The sequence below is a fragment of the Diabrotica virgifera genome, chromosome 7 (assembly GCF_917563875.1).
Source record: "Diabrotica virgifera virgifera chromosome 7, PGI_DIABVI_V3a".
In the NCBI taxonomy this organism is placed as follows: Eukaryota; Metazoa; Arthropoda; class Insecta; order Coleoptera; family Chrysomelidae; genus Diabrotica; species Diabrotica virgifera.
Genome location: NC_065449.1, coordinates 12,876,328 through 12,898,250, shown reverse-complemented (window position 1 = coordinate 12,898,250; position 21,923 = coordinate 12,876,328). Strand labels below are relative to the sequence as shown.

The window sequence follows — 21,923 nt, the reverse complement described above, 5'->3', positions numbered from 1 at the left end:
GACAGGGATGCATAATTTCACCGCTGATATTCAATCTGTACTCAGAGCACATTTTTGAAGAGGCTCTAAAAAAGATTGATGAAGGCATCTCAATAAATGGATTCAAGCTCAGTAACCTGCGATATGCAGATTATACAATAGTGTTTTCCAGTACTATAGAAGGGCTGCAAAACTTAATGAACAAAATAATGGAAACAAGTAGAACATATGGACTAGATATAAACACCAGCAAAACCAAGTGAATGATCATCAGCAAGCAAAACAACTGGAGCAAATCTGTATGTGAACCAAATGAGAATTGAACGTGTCTCACAATACAACGACTTGGGAACTATAATCAATGAGTCGTGGGACAAGACTCAAGAGATTAAATGTCGCATCGGAAAGGCAAAAAGTGAATTCTTGACTATGAGCTCTGTGTTCAAGAGCACTCACCCTAAAAACAAAAATAAAGCTCCTTAAATGTTACGTGTACTCTGTGCTTCTATATGGAGTAGAAACGTGGACATTGAAGGTGGAAACTCTGTCGAAACTTAAGGCTTTTGACCTATGTTGTACAGAAGGGTCCTGAAGATACCATGGACAGACAAAGTCGCCAGTGAAGAAGTACTACGGAGGATGAACACAACCGCAGATTTAGTTAACATCGTGAAGGGCCGTAAGCTGCAGTACTTGGGATATATAATGAGAAAGCAAGGCAGATACGAGCTACTCCAATGCCTTTTGCAAGGTAAAATTGAAGGAAAAAGGACCCCAGGACGAAGAAGAATATCCTGGCTTGCTAATCTGAGAGCATGGTATAGAAAGTCCTCAACACAACTATTCCGTATAGCAACCAACAAATCATCATAGTCAGAATGATCGCCAACGTTCGGAACGGACAGGCACCCTAAGAAGAAGAAAGGTCTTTAAATGCATTAAACACAATTATTTGTGGGTTTATTGATAAGGCTTATCTCTTATATCTTAAATCTTAGAAAGCGAGTACTACAATGTTATGTATTTTATGTTCTTTTGTATGGTGTGGAGACATGGACTCTTAATAAACAATGTCTCAATAGATTGGAAACATTTGAAATGTGGACATATCGAAGAATGCTGGGAATCTCCTAGACACACAGAATAACCAATCAGGAATTACTAACAAGAATACAGAACAGCAGGGGGAGATACTGGATTCCATCAAAATAAGAAAACTTCAATACTTACGTCATATAATACGTGGTGACAGATATGAACTCCTAAAATTAATTATGCAGGGAAAGATTCGAGGAAGGCGCAGCATAGGTAGGAGAAAAATGTCCTGACTGAGAAATCTCAGAGAATGGTTTGGATGCAGCTCAACTGAACTCTTTCGGGCTGAAGTGTCAAAAGTTAGAATAGCAATGATAATTGCCAACCTTCGTCGCGGAAATGGCACGTAAAGGAGAAGAAGATAAGGCTTATTGATTGATCACACGTTTAACTGAAACGAATCCAGAACGAACTTTAAAAAAGAATTTTCTACACATTTTTAATTCCTTATGACTGTTTTAAGAAAATGTTATCGGATGCGGTGCTTGGCAGTGATAATTAGACAATTCTGGAGTAGTGTGGCCCTGTCAAATGCCTTCTTAAAGTCCACGAAACATGAATATGCCGGTTTGTTGAATTCTAATGATTTCTTTTGCACTTGTCTGTCACTTGTCATTTCTTGCAATGATTATATACATGCGTCGGTGTATGATCTTCCTGAACTGAACTCTTTTTTGGTTTTTAGACATCAAACAGTGAAATTTCTTTGTAATTTTCAGCCTGAGAGAATCGATCCTCAAACAGCAAGAGGCTATGACGTAAGAAGCGACGTGTGGTCGTTAGGAATAACTTTAATGGAAATAGCTACCGGTCATTTCCCCTACAAAAAGTGGACGAGCGTGTTTGATCAGCTTCACGAAGTCGTCAACGGGGATGCACCCAGGTTATCCACTAGCCATAATGCCAACACTTTCACAGCAGAGTTTGTAGACTTCGTGAACACCTGGTAAGTACTATACAATGGCAAGATAAAAAAATCAACATTTATTTTTTTTTTCAAAAAATAGTAAATTATAAAAAAAATTAATTTTATTTTTTTGTATTTTGTTGAAAGTAAATAATTTGAAAACCTCAAATTAAGATTGTTATCAAATTTTATAGAAAAACAGTGTCATATACAGGGTGTCCCGAAAAGATTGGTCATAAATTATACCACACATTCTGGGGTCAAAAATAATTTGATTGAACCTAACTTACCTTAGTACAAATGTGCTCATAAAAAAAGTTACAGCCCTTTGAAGTTACAAAATGAAAATCGATTTTTTTGAATATATCGAAAACTATTAGAGATTTTTTATTGAAAATGGACATGTATCATTCTTATGGCAGGCACATCTTAAAACAAAATTATAGTGAAATTTGTCCACCACATAAAAATTTTATGGGGGTTTTGTTCCCTTAGATCCCCCCAAACTTTTGTATACGTTCCAATTAATTCATTATTGTGGTACCATTAGTTAAACACAACGTTTTTAAACCTTTTTTGCCTCTTAGTATTTTTTCCGTAAGCCAGTTTTTATCGAGTTACGGCTTCTTTTTTAATATATTTACATAACAATTTTATGGGGATTTTGTTCCTTTAAACCCCCCAAATGTTTGTGTACGTTCCAATTAAACTATTATTGTGGTACCATTAGTTAAACACAGTGTTTTTACAACTTTTTTGCCTCTTAGTCTTTTTTTGATAAGTCACCTTTTATCGATATGCAGCTTCTTTTTCAAAATATACCTAAAAATGTAAATTATAAATAAATTTTCAGATTATTAACAGGTCTATAATCGTACTTAACCATATACAAATATGTGGTGGATTCGACAAATATTCAAAATATCTCGTTAAACACGGGCTTATCGAAAAAGTACTAAGAGACAAAAAAGTTTTAGAATCAATGTGTTTAACTAATGGTGCCACAATAATAATTTAATTGGAACGTACACAGAAGTTTGGGGGGGTTGAAGGGAACAAAACCCCCATAAAATTTTTATGGGGTGCACAAATTTCACTTTAATTTTTTTTTAAGATTCTGCTGCCATAATAATGCCACATGTCTATTTTCAATAAAAAATCTCTAAGAGTTTTCGATATATGAAAAAAATCGATTTTCATTTTGTAACCTCAAAGAGCTGTAACTTTTTTTGTGTGCACTATTGTATATAGGTAAGTGAGGTTCAATCAATCTATTTTTGACCCCAGAATCTGTGGTATAATTTATGACCAATCTACCCTGTATATTAATTTGCCATATTTTTCGCATTTTCTTTAAAATTATAAAATTTATATTCACCAAAAATAGTAAATTATGAAAAAAAAATCTAAATTTCATTGTTTTTATATATTTTCATCATTCAAAAAAATTTCCCGCGTAGGTACATTCAGATGCTCGAGAAAATTTTAAACAAAAATCTCATTTTCATATTTTTCCCCTATTTTTCTTGGTAAAATTTTTTTGCAGCTCATGGTCAGATTATATAGGAAATTTAACATAAAAAATCATTTTTCATATTAACTTAACCCATTTTTCATCTTTTAATTAAAATATTCTAATCTATATTCACCAAAAATAATAAATTATGACAATTGTTCGAATTTTCAGTGTTTTCTTTATATATTCTTCAGTCAAAAGTTTTTTACAGCGCAGATTTAGATTCCCTAGAAAATTTTGCCCAAAAAACTCGTTTTAATATAATTTTTTTGACAAATTTATCGTCTTTTATTTAAAATATTTATAATCCATATTTACCCAACAGGAAATTTTGAAAAAATTTCAAGGTATTTCCAGTTTTTTAATTTTTGTGTATTTTAATAACTTTTGAAACCTATACTTACGTGCATAGAAATCGGCCCACTTAAAAATTTGGTCATTTTTGATGTCTTATATTTCCTAAACATGTTGGCCGATTTGATTGATTTTTTGAACATGTTATAGCCTGATTCTTTAACAGTACCACTGTAATAATATTGTTGCAAAACAGGTAAATTTTCATTGTATACCGGGTGTACCAATCAAACTGTGTTTTTTTCTCAAAGTTCGCATCACCCTGTGGAATATTCTAGCATTTATAAAATACTGAAATTAAAACCCAACTATAGCCTCAGATTTTCTTAACATTCTGTTTTTTGATTCATTCGTTTATGTTGGATAATAAAAAAGTTAGGTACTTTAACAACTAGACATGTTCTTCATCAATACAGGGTGTTTCTAAATAAGTTCGACAAACTTTAAGGGATAATTCTGCATGAAAAAATAATGACAGTTGGCTTTATAAACGTATGTCCGCAAATGTTCCGTTTCCGAGATACGGGATGTTGAATTTTTCTTACAAACTGACGATTTATTTTATTGCTTAAAACCGGTTGAGATATGCCAATGAAATTTGGTGAGTTTTAAGACGTAGTTGTTGCACATTTTTTGACATACAATTAAGAATTTAATATTCACCATTAACGCGCGTACGTGTAATATGACCGATTATTTTACCCGTAGTATGCACGCTAACGGTGAATATAAAATTCTTAATTTTATGTCAAAAAATCCGCAATAGCTTTCTCTTAAAACCTACCAAATTCCATTTGCATATCTTAACTGGTTTTAAAGCAATAAATAAATCGTCAGTTTGTAAGAAAAAATTCAACATCCCGGAAACATTTGCGGACATAAATTTATAAAGCCAACTGTCATTATTTTTCATGCAGAATTATCCCTTAAAGTTTGTCGTACTTATTTAGAATCACCGTGTATGGATGAAGAACATGTCTAGTTGTTAAAGTACCTAACTTTTTTATTATCCAACATAAACGAATGAATAAAAAAACAGAATGTTAAAAAATCCTGAGGCTATAGTTGGGTTTTAATTTCAGTATTTTATAAATGCTAGAATATTCCACAGGGTGATACGAACTTTGAAAAAAAACACAGGTTGATTGGTACATCCAGTATATATAACGAAAATTTACATGTTTAGCAACAATACTATTACAGTGGTATTGTTAAAAAATCAGGCTATAACATGTTCAAAAACTTACTTAAATCGGCCAACAGGTTTAGGAAATATGACATCAAAAATGACTAAATTTTTAAGTGGGCCGATTTCTATGCCCGTAAGTTTAGTTCACATTTACTCTCTTTAATATTTAACCTAAATTGCTTCAGTTCTGACCTACGTCACTTTTTAGTCTAATTAAACAAGAAAATCAAAGGCCGAAGTATAAGCAGCTTCTCCAGGATCCATTTATCCTCAGAGCGCAGAAAGAAGAGATAGACGTGGCAGCTTACGTGACTGAAATCATGGACGAAATGGCGAACAACGGCATCAGCGCATTTACCACAAATCTACAATGAAAACTATACATACTTTCATAATGAAGGCTAGAAGCCTATATGAGGAAGCCTCATTAATTTAGGGACATCCTTTTTTGATGTTCTGTACGTTATTCTGGAACTTAAAAAAAAGCAGTACGTTATCAATTGATCTACAGGTCTTTTTGGTTCATTTTGTTGTTAAACAGTGATAACATACGGAATATCTCGAAAATCTCTTGAAGAACACCAAAAATAGCATAGTGTTAAACCTTTTTACGTTTTTATGTTTTTCTTGTGAATAAACCATCAGAATAAAAATAAATGATGGTAATAAAAATGTAGGTCTGTTTAATTTTTGTTGCATTAAGAAGTTTATTATTGGTCTTCTCGTTGCACGACATCCCACATAAAATTGTCATTTTTACGTTGCTGTGTAACGTTGTTTTTCCGGTAGTCCCTGGAAAAAACGTTTTATGCAACATGTGTTACATACTTTCAGGCACACCTTTGAACAAATTTCTGATAGTTTTTTTTTGCTTGGACTATAGTCATTCAGCCAGTCTCAATCAAAAGTAAATGTATTAAAGATATTGCCAATTAGTGAAACATGGTTATTATAATAATATTACATTGTTTTACTTCTTATTTTACCTACTCATTACAGCTAAGGTACATACTATGTTAATAAATATATTATAATACCTAATGTTTATCAAGAACACATAGTGTATACATTTTACAAATAAAATTATTAATGTTAATATTTAAAATAAATGCATTCTTTTTTGTATTTTTTTTGTTTTGTTTTTTTTTGTCACTACGATAAGATGTCAACCCGGTTCAACCCCTCGGAGGTTTAAATCCTCTTAGTAATTTTTTTTCTTTAATATTTTTTTATATTTTTTTGTATTTTTTTAGTTACTAGATTATTTAAGATAGTAGATTTTTTTAATTTAATCATTTTTTTTTTAATTTCTTTTTTGTTTAATTTTTTCAATTTTTTTTTATTTTATTTTTTAAACATATTTTACAAATACCGATAACTAATTACAATAATATTTTACTGTCCGACAAGAAAGATATCAATCAAAAAATTTCTTTTTATTCAGTGACAGAATAAAGAGAATATTTACAGGGAGTGGGATGTTCTGGTCTATAATTCTTTTAATCAGGTGATTGGTTAGGTGATTGAAAAAATATGTGGTTCAAGTCACTTTTAACCTCACATTCTTGACAAATATTCGAATCGATGTTTATTTTAAATAAATTGTGCAGGATAACATGCATATCCAAATCTAATTCTACTGATGGTGGATATGTATTTGCGAGGGAGGGTGAAATTATTATACCAAGGTTTTTCCGGAATAATCGGTTGTATCAAACTGTATTGTGTTGTTGATATGCTACAGTACCTTTCCCAGTGTGTTTTCCAGTTCTTCATCTGTTCAGTTCTTAAACAAGCAAAAGCATCTAGAATGTTAATTCGCTTATAGTCGGAAAAATGAAAGAATACCCATGAACGAACATATAAAACACGTATTTTCCTGTCACCTTGTCAGACAAAAAATTGGCCAGCGCAAGTACATGTAATAATTATTGTTACATGTACTTGCACTGGACAATTTTCTTTGTGACACGGTGACAGGAAAATACAGCGTGTTTTATGTTCGTTCATGGGTATTCTTTCATTTTTCCGACTGTAACTGAGATTCATTTTGATTCGCTTAACTGAGATTCAGAGTAGGAAACATCATCAATCAGCCAATTGCATCCACTGGTGGACATAGGCCTCCCTCAGTTCTTTCCAGTGTTCTCTACACTTGTTCTCAACACTCTTCCAGTGTTGTAGCCAGTTTTCCGCTTAAACCAAGCGTTTCCGTTTTAAACCAACTGATTTTTTGAGAAAAAAACCTGGTTTTTTTATTGAGCCTCTAAACTGGTGTTTTTGTTTAAAGTTTTTAATACAGCTGCCGCAAATGAAGACAATTAAGATAAATAAATAAAAAAAATTACTTTCATTTTGAATATTATTACGTTTAAAGATGTTTTTTTTTTGTTATATTAATTTTTTGTGTGTGCAAATAAAAATAAAAGTTGTCTTAATCATTTTTTTCATTGTTTATTACTATCATTTTATAAAAAAATGTATTATATTTTATTTAATCTACTTTTTTATTTTATTATTATATTATTTTATTTACTTATTATATTTTGTATCAAATAAATCTGATTTAAACCAAATAAACCTGGTTTAAACCAAAAAACCTGTTTTTTGGTTTTTTTAAAAAACCTTGGTTTTTGCCAACCCTGTATCTCAGTTCCACTTAAGTGTCGTACCTCTTTCGATGACGCACGTCTTGAACTCCTGATATTTGCCTGATTTGTTGGTTTGTTACACAAACATGTTTTATTTTATTATGTTCTTAGTAATAACTGTATGATAATAATAAGCAAACAAATAAAAAATTTACCACTCCATACAAGTTTAACATTATCGAATAATCGATTTGAAGGGTACACGGGAAAAACCGGCTAAGTTCATTTTTGTAGAAATGGCGTTTTTTACGCTATCTTTTAGTAAATTCCCGTTTGCATCTTCTGAAACCTTTAAACAAATCAATAACAAGACAAGTCACGAGAATAAACCGATAAATATATGCCCATAGACGAGAAAAATAAGTCCACGCGGTACAGGAAAAAACAAACTAAGTCCAAAATATCGAGACGCGACGGCTTCCTTAATTCGGTATCAATCAGACGGTCAGTCGTAATAACGCCCATTTTGTGTTAGGTTATGTTTAGTGCATTTTGAGTTATTTTATTTTCTTTAATCCATGGAATTAAAAAATTAGTAAAAAGCAATTGTTTTTTTTTTTATTGAACAGGGAAAAAAGCGGCCAAGTCACTACCCTTTCATATACAGTGCTGGATTCCCAGGGCTGGAATTAATATAGCAAATTTAGGCTATTCGCAGAATGTGAAAAATATACCTTCTTTTATAGTTTTTTTTTTAGAAGTCTAAGACTCGAGCTAGCGACAAAGATAGAACATCCAATAACTCAAAATGGTTAATATGTGACTTAGCCGGTTTTTCCTGTGTACCCTTCATTTATAATCGAAATATATCGAATATCATATCATTCGAATATCCGATTGAAAACAGATAACCGCTCAATAGGGCTTTTCATTCACACTCATTTGTTTCGAGCTTCTGTAATGTGTCACATAATATTAATATACCTACGTCATACGTTATTGTTATATTATAAACCAATGGTACAAACCAAAGACGTATGACGTAGATATATTAATATTATGTGACACATGACAAAAGCTCGAAACAAATGACAATCGATGAAAAGCCCTAAATCATTACAACAAAGATACAAAAAAATATTGACAGACTTACATTTTTTATTTCCAGTAATTAATAGTAGAAGCATATAGCTCGTTTATATTAAACAGGTTCTCAAATGAGTTAACACAATAATTATTGATTAAAAATTACTGACAAGTTTTGTATTTCGATAAACCAGACATGTCATATGCTTGACATATGCCAAAATATCAAATTTTGGTAAGACTGAGAATTTTTTCGTGACGTCATCGCCTGTTTTTAATAAACGAACTATACTCGATACCTGTATGAAAATATCGTATAAAATTTGTCACGCACGGGGAGCTGTACTATAATATACATATACATTATCTCTCATATATTGCATCTCATATCGCTCACTATAGTAGCCTGCAGGCTCACTCATGACTATAGTGAGCGATATGAGTTATAATATACCGGGTCGTGAATCGTAAAATGGGCCATAGGAAACTCGATGTAAAATTTTAAACTGTTGAATTCCTGCTTCTCTAATTATTTTACATCAAAAGTCATGAGAAGCCATTTGTAGAGGATTGAAATCTATTAAAAAAAGTTAAAATTGTTCTACGATTTAAATACATTCCAAAATTTAAAAAAATATAATTTGCCACCGTAGGTATGTGTGTGAAAGTTATGCCACACGTTACTATTTAACTGACAGTGCGCATTGGCTGAATAAAACATCTTTATTATTAATACTTTCTCCTCAACTGAGGGTATCTTATCAACTTTATTGTTTTTAAACAATAAATGATAAAATAAAAATATTGACAGTTCAAAAATGTGAAAATAATAACTTCATTGTGACACATTATTGCACTGTGTGTGACCTAATATTCGGCCGAAAAACTGAAAAATGTATTATATTATTACAAAATTTTTAAATATGTTTAATTGGTAGAACAATTTTAACAGTTTTTTTCAATACATATTTCAATCCTCTACAAATAGTTACTCATGTCTTTTGATGTAAAATAATTAGGGAAGCAGGGATTCAACAGTTATGGATTTTACATTGATTTTCCTATGGCCCGCTTTGCAATTCACCACCCGGTATATTATAGTTTAGCTCACGTGCGTGACAAGCTTCACAAGCTGACGAATGACTTGTTATAGCATCGACTGAAAGATAAAGTTAACAGGTAATTGATGAGCAGTTAGTAATATGAGGTTTTCAATGTTTTTTTTTTCGTTCGTCATCTTAGAAATATAGTTGTTGAGACATCTCAGGTGATGTAACATATTAAAAGAATCCTGTTAGCATTATTCATTAGGTAGGTATCCTTTTCCCTGTTGAATCATAAAACTTCTGTATTAGACCTCAAATTTATTAATTTTTGGGGCTCCAGAAGGCTAAGAATGGTTGTTGTATTCAATTAGTTGCCGACTGATACGTTACTAGAAGTTTTAACAAATTTGGGCGCCACTTATTCATTACAATACTTCATCTTCTTCTTCTTGTGGTGCTTGCTATCTGCTGTAGTGGAGGTTAGCGACTACACTGGCAAATACAGCTGTCCAATGCGACTCACAAATATGTTGAATCAAGGCCGGTCCAATCTCTGATATTTTTAAGCCATGACATCTGGCGCCTACTGTGACCCCGTTTTTCTTCAATTTTCTCCTGGATGATCAGTTGCGCGAGGCGGTACTTTTCGTCTCTCATCCCTAATAACAAAAAACATTCCATGTGTGTTCCGAGAATGTACACACAGGACATTGAAAACATTCCTGGAATGTCCTCAAAAGCACAAGAACGTCCCTAAATGTCCCAGGAAAGTCCTGTGTCAGCATTTTAAACATTCCTTGAATGTCTTGTTGGAACATTCCATGAATGTCTACGAATGTTCTCTGGACATTCACAGTATATTTTTTAGACATTCCCTGGATATAGTCGCTGATGTGACATAATACCTCCGATTTGTTTTTTCATGAGTTTTGTAAGAGAGACTAAAAACTTTTTTTACAGTCACCTCCTGTTTTCATGATATTTTTTGACATGTTTTGTAGTAAATTCAACTATCTATTTACTACAAAACATGTCAAAATTTACATGTGAAAACAGGAGATGACCCTAAAAATAGTTTTTCGTCTCCTACAAAATTCATGAAAAAGCAGATAGGAGGTATTGTGACATCACCGACGATATACCAGAAGTATATGTGGCCATACCAAATATTACATCCTTGATAAATATAAACATTTTTATTGCACAAAATCTTGTCATATATTTTTTTCCATAATCATCACTACGATGATGATTCATTGTATTGAATTATACATTACAATTACAATCTGGTCATAACTGACCAATGACCAATTTAATTTAACCTAAATTACTACTGTTCCTTAAAATGAAGAGCTTACCCCATAGCGTCTCTTATCTAATCTAACAAGATCGTGCACTATTTTAACACACAGACACACAAACACTATGCTCTGCTTTTCACTATCACCTATCACTCAAACTAGTTCAAAAGGCTTTGTCCTCTTCAATCTTTTAGTTTGCCCAGTAGTATCGAGGAGCCTGGATTTCCTCAATATTCGCGTACTTATGAAGTTGTTGCTCGTGACTTCCTGCCATCTTCTTGATGATTATATCCAGGTTCCATTCCTAGGTCCTTATGGAGATCACTGTTTGTCACATACCAAGGAGCATCTACAATATTTCTCAGTATTTTGTTCTGGAATCTTTGTATAATTTTTATATTACTTGGTCTAGTAAGTACACCCCCATAGTGGGCATCCATAAGTCCATACAGGTCTTAATATTTGTTTATAAAGTAATAACTTATTATGTATCGACAATGTGGAGTTTCTTCCAACTAGCCAATACACTTTTTACATATATCTTTCTTTTGCCTTTCATAGCCACAAGGCTACGTTTCCTTCCTGGTTTTTTTGCAGAACACTTTCAGCTGATTCTAAAAAAAATTAAAATGAATGGTAATTTTTCTATTATTTACAATTAAAAATCAAAAAAATAGGTACTATTTACAGGTTATAATATGCATAAATAATTTGTTTAATAAAGAATAAAGAAAATTGAAAACGGATTTTATAATACTTACATAATTGTTTAAACAAAAGAGATCCAGTCAGAGCAAAACTAACATACAGAACAGCAAACAAAAGCCTCTAATTCTAATTTCCATTTTACATTCAATCATAAATTTTTAGGTTATCATGAAATGTGAAAATGTGATGACCACGCGGCACGCAACCTTACATAGAACACGCGCGGCAAATTTGAAAATGAACGCAAATTGAATAGTAAATGGCCTCACTTAAAATATAGGACATTGGTAGTATGTTCATAAATGTCTTGTGGTAACATTCCACCAATAATTTAATAAGATGTTCACCGAATGTTCCTTGAATGTCCAGGACATTCAAACATTAATAGAACTTTGATAGTACATTCCTGGAATGTTTTGTGTTGTTAGGGATGTGTCCCAGGTAGCTAAATTTTCCAACTTTGATGATCTTTAGCAGCTCCCTATCTGTACCTATTTTCCTCGGTATATTTTCGTTGGTTGCGAGGGTTGTCCAAGGTATTTGCAAGATCCTTCTATAAACCAAGAGTTTTATAAACTTCTATCTTATTCATCAGCGTTGTTGAACGTCCAGGCCTCCGTTCCATACAAGAGTACTGACCATACTTAATAAGTGACTGAATTCCATAGGAAATGAGACGATTGTATTTGGTTGATGACTTATTGAGCCATTTTAAACATTTTAGACCATGTAGAAGGCATAATTGTGAGTAAATTCAAAACGGGAGTCGCTAACACAGAGAAAGAAGGTAGGCATAGGATACTTTGTATTAAAGGTCAACAGATTTTGGTTTTGATACTTGTGTGTATCAACAAGATCTGAGATTTAAATTAGCAGGACGTGTGTTGTCTAGAACTAAAAAGTCAGGGGATTGCTTCACCAGAAAGAAGCTAAATACGGAAGATGGTTCCATAAATAGTGTCGAAAGCTCGATAGACATGTTTTCTAAATTACTTAGTTCTTAACAGATAACCATCTAATATATTATTATAATGTTCCTGTTTCTTATACTTTGCGTAGATTTTTTTACTATTTTGTAAATACACTTCTTAGAATACAACCAATATACAGATTAAACAAGAAGTTTTATGGTTTAATAGGACACTTAGATGGTTTTGGTCGCTTAGTTAGACAGATACATTGATAAAAACACTTGCCATTTTAGATCGTCGGTATACAGGGTGGAGATTTTTTGAATATTCAAAAAATAGTCACATAACTGTTTTTTCCTGTATTATATACTCCAAAAAGAAAAATAATATATAATATCTATTGATGAAAAAGGGAACGTAGTAGTTGCATACCTTATGGCGGCGTTTTTTAGTTTTACTTTGCTTGTATTGCCTAACTTCAGGCGGAAATGTTAACAATTTTCAATTAAAGAATAATAGAAATTATTAATAAAAGATGGGGTTGTCATCTGGCGGAGTTTTCCAACCTTTGGGACATGTTTTAAAGCTGCCCAGCTTCAGGCGAGAGATTAACAATTTTATTTGATCATGAAAACATATTAAAGAAATACCATAGATCGCTCTGCACAAATTTCCACCTTGTATGCCGCAAATAACAAGAAAAGAGAAAAATTGTTATAAATAAACAATTTAGTGCAATAAATAAAATCGACATAATTCTTCCTAGGTAATAGATAGGAACACTTCCTCATTTTATATCTTACTTTGAGTTTTAGCAAACTAAAGTCTGTAAAAAAATTGCGTATGAATCAAAAATATAACTTCGATATTATCAACTGTCCAATTACATACATGTATTTGACGGGCTTTTTCAATGTTGTGAGATAAAGTACATACAATAAACGGAATAAAGAAAAAGTATGTTTAGGCTGAATGGTTTATTACATTTACAACAACTTAATATCGTCCTATTAGAGGTAAAACTAACTAACTACACTTTTCAGAAAGTGGAGAAAAATTGATTTAAAGGTACAAATTGTTTTTTAAATTCACCTGACTTGAATATTGAAATTTTTTAATGCAATTTTAAAAAAATTAATAAAAACCGATATTTTAAGCCATATTTCGGCACAGGAACTATGATACAATCAATATTAGATACATTTTTGTACTTAATGAGTTTTTCCATGAACACAATTATTGGATATTGATATCCTATTAGAGGTAAAACTCACCAACTACACATTGTACTTGATGAGTTTTTCCTTGAACACAATTATTGAATATTGAGAAGTTAATGAATTTGTCTCCATAAAATTTCGCTGACTTACAACAAACGAAATATCAGAAATAACAGTCTATTATTTAAAAAATGAACAATAAGTTTCGTTCTTCGAAAATAAATGCAATTCTTTCGGCATTTATGACAGCCACAAAAGTCGCCTGCTTAATTGCAAACTAGATTATGTTACCCTTTATGTAAGCTATCACGGTTATAAAGAAATTTAATTTCATATTTCTTAATCGCCGAACAAATAATGCACACAAATATAATGTACCTACAGTTTCAACAATACAATGTAACACCCAAGTCGCCGCTTAATCGCAAAATAGATTATGTTATCTAATGTATTGTTTGAAGGATCAGTAAGTACCGATTCGGCATTCCAGATTGTAAGGAAAAATTCACTAAGTGCAATAATAAGTTTTAATGAGTTTTACCCTGAAACCGAAATTCACAATATTGCACTCCATATTTAAAGGAAAAATTCACTAAGTGCAATTATACGCTTTAATTAGTTTTGCCCTGAAGCCTAAATTCACAATAATGCACTTAGTGAATTGTACCATAAATTATCTCAGAAAATAGAAGGGTTAGAGTTAGAGCCCCAGGTGACTTCTCTAGAGCTGGGCAGTACCGTATTGAGTTCAAATTGATGAAAATGTCAAAATCTCAAAAAAGTGCACTTAGTGAGTTTTACCTCTAATAGGACGAATGTGAATTAGATCAGGAAGAAATATCCCTGTACATTTTTTTATGAACCATGGATTTCGTGAAAATATCTCAATTTTGAAGAATAGATTAATTATTCTTGTTTATCCTAAGCACTTTAATAATACTAAGAGCGGTTTTGAACCAGAAACATTTTCTGCACAAACCGATTATTGATACGACTATAAAATTATTTCATGCGATTGATTCAACGTACTCATTTCAATGAATGCCTCAACGTACTTCTTTTACAGACTTTAGAACACTGTAGTGTACAAGGAAGTGTCACAGATTGTACAATTGATTACATTCTAAAGGAATTTCTACCAGTTATTTAGTCTTAAAGGTTTTTGTTTAAATTTTACTGATATTTGAGGTTATGTTATTTGGTACTGTTGGATTTTTCCCTAGATTCTAAATCATAGATTTATGCAAATCACTTATTTGGTAACCTTAAGTATCAATAAAATCTTTAATTCCAAGTCTATGAGACCTTCAATGGATTTCTTGAACATGATCTGACAAAAGTCTCTAAAAGAGGCCCTTTAAAAAACATGTTTTACAAAATATTCCTCGGCAGTAGTTTTTTCGATACTGTAACTCATAGAAAAATATTCTTTTTAGAGGTTCTAGTATAGTTGAAGCATTTTTAACAGGCACTTTACAATATGTGACACTTCTAGATGGATTTTCCAGTTTTTATCAGACTAACCCTCAAGTAGTTACAAAAACGAGAAAGAATATACACCAATAAAAATAAAAAGTCCATTTTGTATATATTAGTCATAAATTTTATTATTTTAAGCGATATAGTTTCTTAGTGTATGTTTTGTACGGTATATTTTAACTTGTCGCTTCTAAATGATTGAAGACATTTCAAAAACCCTCAAGTTACAAACGAATACGGGTGTAAAACAGGATATTTTAGTTCCAGTATTACTTCTTAAGTCTAGATATCAAATTTATATAAAACCGTCGTAGCGGAGTCTGTATCTGCCTGTTTTTGTTGATTTCTGCACTTCAGGAATAAAACTGGGAAGTTTGTAGAGAAAGATTTGGTGTTGCATACATTCAGGTTGAAGTTTTTTATGTTGCTTACTTTCGGGCGAAAGTTTTAATAATTTTCTGGTAAAAATGTTCATACTTTTTTGCTAAGTGTGAGAAAAACAGTCCACTATAAACAAAGTATTTATAGTAATTAAAATAATAATAACCTTGCATAGAAATCGGCCCACTTAAAAATTTGGTCATTTTTGATGTCTAATATTTCCTAAACCTGTTGGCCGATTTAAGTGATTTTTTGAACATGTTATAGCCTGATTCTTTAACAATACGACTGTAATAATATTGTTGCTAAACAGCTAAATTTTTATTGTATACCGGGTGTACCAATCAAACTGTGTTTTTTTCTCAAAGTTCGCATCACCCTGTGCAATATTCTAGCATTTATAAAATACTGAAAGTAAAACTCAACTATAGCCTCAGGTTTTCGTAACATTCTGTTTTTGATTCATTCGTTTATGTTGAATAATAAAAAAGCAAGGTACTTTAACAACTAGACATGTTCTTCATCAATACACGGTGTTTCTAAATAAGTACGACAAACTTTAAGGGGTAATTCTGAATGAAAAGATAATGACAGTTGGCTTTATAAACGTATGTCCGCAAATGTTTCGTTTCCGAGATACGGGATGTTGAAATTTTTCTTAAAAACTGACGATTTATTTATTACTTTAAAACCAGTTGAGATATGCGAATGAAATTTGGTGAGTTTTAAGAGAGAGTTATTGCGGATTTTTTGACATAAAATTAAGAATTTTATATTCACCATTAGCGTGCATACGGGTAATATGATCGGTCATATTACACGTATGCGCGCTAATGGTAAATATTAAATTCTTAATTGTATGTCAAAAAAATGTGCAATAACTACGTCTTAAAACCCACCAAATTTCATTTGCATATCTTAACTGGTTTTAAAGCAATAAATAAATCGTCAGTTTGTAAGAAAAAATCAACATCCCGTATCTCGTGAACGAAACATTTGCGGACATACGTTTATGATGCAAATGGTCATTATTTTTTCATGCAGAATTACCCCTTAAAGTTTGTCGCACTTATTTAGAAACACCGTGTATTGATGAAGAAGATGTCTAGTTGTTAAAGTACCTAACTTTTTTATTATCCAACATAAACGAATGAATCAAAAAACAGAATGTTAGGAAAACCTGAGGCTATAGTTGGGTTTTAATTTCAGTATTTTATAAATGCTAGAATATTCCACAGGGTGATGCGAACTTTGAGAAAAAAACACAGTTTGATTGGTACACCCGGTATACAATGAATATTTACCTCTTTAGCAACAATATTATTACAGTGGTATTGTTAAAGAATCAGGCTAGAAGATGTTCAAAAAATCACTTAAATCGGCCAACAGGTTTAGGAGATATTAGACATAAAAAATGACCAAATTTTTAATTATGCACGTAATATTGTAAAACACTGTTGAAAAATTACCGAAAAAATAAATAGATATTGCAAAAAATGTCTTCACTTATTTGGAAAAGCATATGGTAATAGTATTTTATGTTTTTCTATGGGTATATAATTTTAATTTTCATTATTTTCTATTTATAGTAAGCTAGTAAAAATGGTGAGAATGCGGCAGCAAGTACATATATACAGTGCAACAAAACATTTATTCCATGTCATCCAATTTGACGTTGACATTTGCGCATTATAATGGCAAATAATACTCTGACTCTGACTCTGAGCTCTGACTACATACAAACGTCATTCATGGTGTGCAAAAGACTTAAAAATGGAATAATTTAAACATAATTTGTTAGTTTAGTCTATTAAAGGCTAATGTAAATAATAAGATTCACATTTTTACTCGCTTACAACAATGTGGCCGCTGTTATGTATAAGGGTGACAAATATTTCATTCATTTAAGTACTAAGTTACTATTATCAACTGTAATTGACATAAGGCAGTTGTTTCTATGGCAAAATAACAATAGATGATTTTAAAGGCTCTGAAGGGTTGTCCAGAACCGATGACATGTTCTAATAGTCCAAGAGGCAGCGCTGAAAAATCTCTTTGAATTTACTAAAGCTAGATTTTCACAGGTGATTACTGTGATTGTGTAGAGAAACATACTGCGGTCGGTCAAGCGAAACGTAGAACAGGGGTTACTGAGAGGGTATCAAAGTTGCTTTCCTACGAAGGTAATTAAATCCATTTACTAAGGCTGAAAATCAGTACACACATTCTATATTGAATATAAATAAAAGTTATTATAGTCGGTCAGCTGTATGACGGGACAGAGCCTGTCGGCCGGCCCCAGTGAATGTACAGGGTTATTCGCTATATTTTGACCCCCTTGTAAACTGCTTTATTTGCAGAATTATAAAAAAATGTAAAATACAAAAGTTAATTGATTTTTAAAGTACAATTTTTTTACATATATATCGTACTAGTGACGTCATCCATTTGGGCGTGATGACGTAATCGACTATTTTTTGAAATGGGAATAGGGGTCGAGTGCTAGCTCATTTGAAAGGTTATTCAATTCTCTATTCAGTTATATAAACAATAACATGATTAATTATACAGGGTTTCCAAAAAAAAAAGTTAATTAAATTAATTGTTTAATTAATAATTAAGAAAAAATTTTGGACACCCTATATAAATAATGATCTTAATGTTTATAGTACTGTATAGAAAATTGAATAACCTTTCAAATGAGCTAGCACACGATCCCTATTCTCATTTAAAAAAATAGTCGATTACGTCATCACGCCAGATGGATGACGTCACTAGTACGATATATATGTCAAAAAATCATAATTAAAAAAACGAATAACTTTTGTATTTTACATTTTTTTCTAATTCTGTAAATAAAGCAGTTTACAAGGGGGCCAGAATATACTGAATAACCCTGACCGACGGCTCTGTCCCGTCATGCAGCTGACCGACTATAATAACTTTTATTTATATTCAATTTAGAATGTGTGTACTGATTTTCAGCCTTAGTAAATGGATTTAATTACCTTCGTAGGAAAGCAACTTTGATACCCTCTCAGTAGCCCCTGTTCATCGTTTCGCTTGACCGACCGCAGTATGTTTCTCTACACAATCACAGTAATCAACTGTGAAAAATTTAGCTTTAGTAAATTCAAAGAGATTTTTCAGCGCTGCCTCTCCGTCTATAATAAGTTCTATTTCATAATTTTGTATTAAAATTAATTCAGAGTAATTTTTTCTGTGAAATTTTAGATGAAGCATATAAAAAGTCACCCTAGTGCAAGAAAGCATTTTAAATTTATTTAAAAGTAGGGTTAGAGTCTATTTGGTGGGGGGCATGACAGCTCGTATATCAATATGGCCGGATTAATTAGTAGGCCATTGCTATGTTATAGTGCTGCCAGCAAACTAAGAGAGTTATTAATATTCAGTTCAGCGGGGTACTGTTGATGGAAATGAATATTTAAATAAACAAAGGATCATTCCGTTAAACAGGTAGATCCTTTGTTGATAGAATTTCACTGTTTAAAGACTAGCTGCTGGCAGCCCTTTACTTTATTAATAACGTTTTGGGGCAACTTCTAAGTAGCTACTCCACAAAACCTTTTGGGAACTAATTTAAGAATGATGAAATAAACTTTTATATACTTCTTTAGCGTTGAACTTTGGTATTTGTTCGTGTAAACGAGCAACCATCTTTGAGAAAGCTGTCAAAAATTTTCTACGCCAAACCGACTCTGCATCTACCTCCTATACTGTAAATTTTATACATAATTCCTTTAGTCTTAAGGGCGTAGGCGCAAAAATTCACGCCAGTGTGTTTTAAATGCATTCATTTTTTTCGCATCCTGAGAAAACTAGTATTTTTGAAAAATTTAAACGCAGAATGAAATATTACATTTTACCGAGGGCCGAAAGTCCCTTAGAATAACCAAAAAGTTTCTTTGCATTATTTGAAATTAAAAATGATACTAAATTTTCTCTTTTTCCCACCCCTGTAACTTACTAAAATAAACATAGAAGTTTTCAGTGACTTTCGGCCCTCGGTAATAATGCAATCTTTCATTCTGCTTTTAATTTTTTCAAGACTACTTATTAGTTTTCTCAAGGTTCGAAAAAAATAAATGCATTTAAAACACATTGGCGAGAAATTTTTCGCATACGCCCTTTCGCAGTTACTTGTATGGTACGATTTTGTTTGATCGGTTCAATCTTGTAATTGTTACCTAAAATGTTGCCTATTGTATCTTACAATTGTACATAATTGAATTTATACTCAAATTGTTTAATAAATAAACAAAAAAAGCATTTATTCATGTTGGAATGGTACTTGGCTCCCAAAAATCGCCCTAGAAAACAACCCTCCCGGTTCAAGAACCCCCGGAAGACCACCTAAAAAATGGAGGTATAGTTGACAATCGACCTCCCAGGAAATTAACCAGAGGCAGCTTCAGAATTAAATAGATCAAAGGACCTCCAAGAAGTAAAAGAAGAAGAGGAATGGTACTGAACGGAAAAGAAAGTGTAAGACTGAATACTGATCTTTTATTTCGAGAATTTTCTTCGGAGAAACAAAGAAGAATGCCATTAGAGCACTGAAAAATAACAAAGCCCCAGGGATTTACAACATACCAGCTGAAATTCTCAAAATTGGAGGACACACACCGGTAGATAGATTCCATGAACTGATAACAGAGTGTGGAATACAGAAGAAATTCCAAGAGACTGGAAAAAAGCAATATATCGTCGGTCTCATATGAAAAGTGCATAAGTCCAAATTAACAAATTTTACAGGAGACGAAAAAAACTGATTTAAAGAATGATTTTTGACTTAGAATACAGTTACTTAGAATAGTGTCCGTCAGCCTTCTCATAAAGATAGATATATTTTTAAAATATTATTACTTAAAAAATGGAGTTAGGCAATTTTTATTTTTGAAATAAGGAAAAATTTTGGAGTAAGGCACATTTAATAACGAAAATCATGAAGAAATGTGCGTAACTCCATAAAAAGTCGCCAAAAATAAACTGAAAAATGCTGAAGTCCCACAAGAAAAACAAATGTGGGGTTTTAAGGATAATAATGCTACTTAAATGTAGTTAACACAAAAACTATAATAATATGATCAAATTGAACTTACCTTCAATAAGTTTACACTATTTCCATGAAGATATGTTAGCTTATAATACTTTTCTTGAAGATATAACACAACAGCGCAGCAAAAGTATATCTAACCTCAATGACAATGACGGACTTTGGCAAGTTTCATGTGATTCACCCAAGCGGTCTAACTGTGTATAATTTTACATGCATCTGGGCCCGGATTACGAACACTCGATACGAATCGTATCCGCCATGTTTTCCCATAAGGCGCTACGGTAAAACATGGCGGATACGATGCGTATCGAGTGTACGTAATCCGGGCCCTGATCTGCGACGGAACTGACGTCACATACTGTTTACAATTTCTGACGTGAAGTTGGTGTTGACAGGTGTTTTTGTGGTTAATAAATAATAAATATTTTATTTGGTGACATATTTTAATGTAAAATACATTGTAAAACAGGTAAAATTATGTATTAAGGAAATATTAAGTCAATAATTTAATGCATTCCTGTTGGTAAATCAAGAAATTATTCCGGAAACGCAAGAGTCGGCCATTGTTATGTCAAGTTATTAGCTACTTTTTATCAGCTACTTTGGACGCCAGAATTTTGCTCATAGGTTCTATCCTGGGTGTTTTTATATCAATGGATTCACCCAACGCTGTGGAGTTGGTTAAAATTCTTGTTTGTGGTTCTAGCGACATCTATTAACTTTTTGGAACTTTTTTGTCTTGCTATGCATGCGTACCATAAATATTAATCAGATGGCGCAAAAATCTCATTTTTGCTTATTTTGGGACTTGGCACTTTTCATATGAGGCCGACGATATGCCAAATCCTCAAGAACGGAGACAAACTCAGCTATAAAAATTAAAGAGGCATATCCTTACTCCGTGTGAGTTATAAGGGGTTTACGTGGATCATAAACAGGAGATTAAGTCACTTAACAGAACAAATCATAGGAGAATATCAGGACGGTCTACTATTGACCAACTATTCAACGTAAAACAAATATTAGCTAAAGCTTGGGAGCACGACATAGACCAAATCTTTCTAGATTTTCGACAAGCCT

At 32.2% G+C, this 21,923-nt stretch overlaps 1 protein-coding gene across 1 annotated transcript in view; it reads left to right on the top strand.

Annotated features, from left to right (window-relative positions):
- LOC126887778 (dual specificity mitogen-activated protein kinase kinase 4-like) overlaps positions 1–20,057 on the top strand; it is a 41,132-nt gene extending 21,075 nt beyond the window's left edge. The window contains exons 5-6 of the mRNA XM_050655584.1: positions 1,794–2,020; positions 5,249–20,057. Coding sequence (XP_050511541.1) covers positions 1,794–2,020; positions 5,249–5,414 — 393 coding nt within the window. The 3' untranslated portion in view covers positions 5,415–20,057. The remainder of the gene's footprint in view (positions 1–1,793; positions 2,021–5,248) is intronic.
- The last annotated feature ends 1,866 nt before the right edge of the window (positions 20,058–21,923 follow it).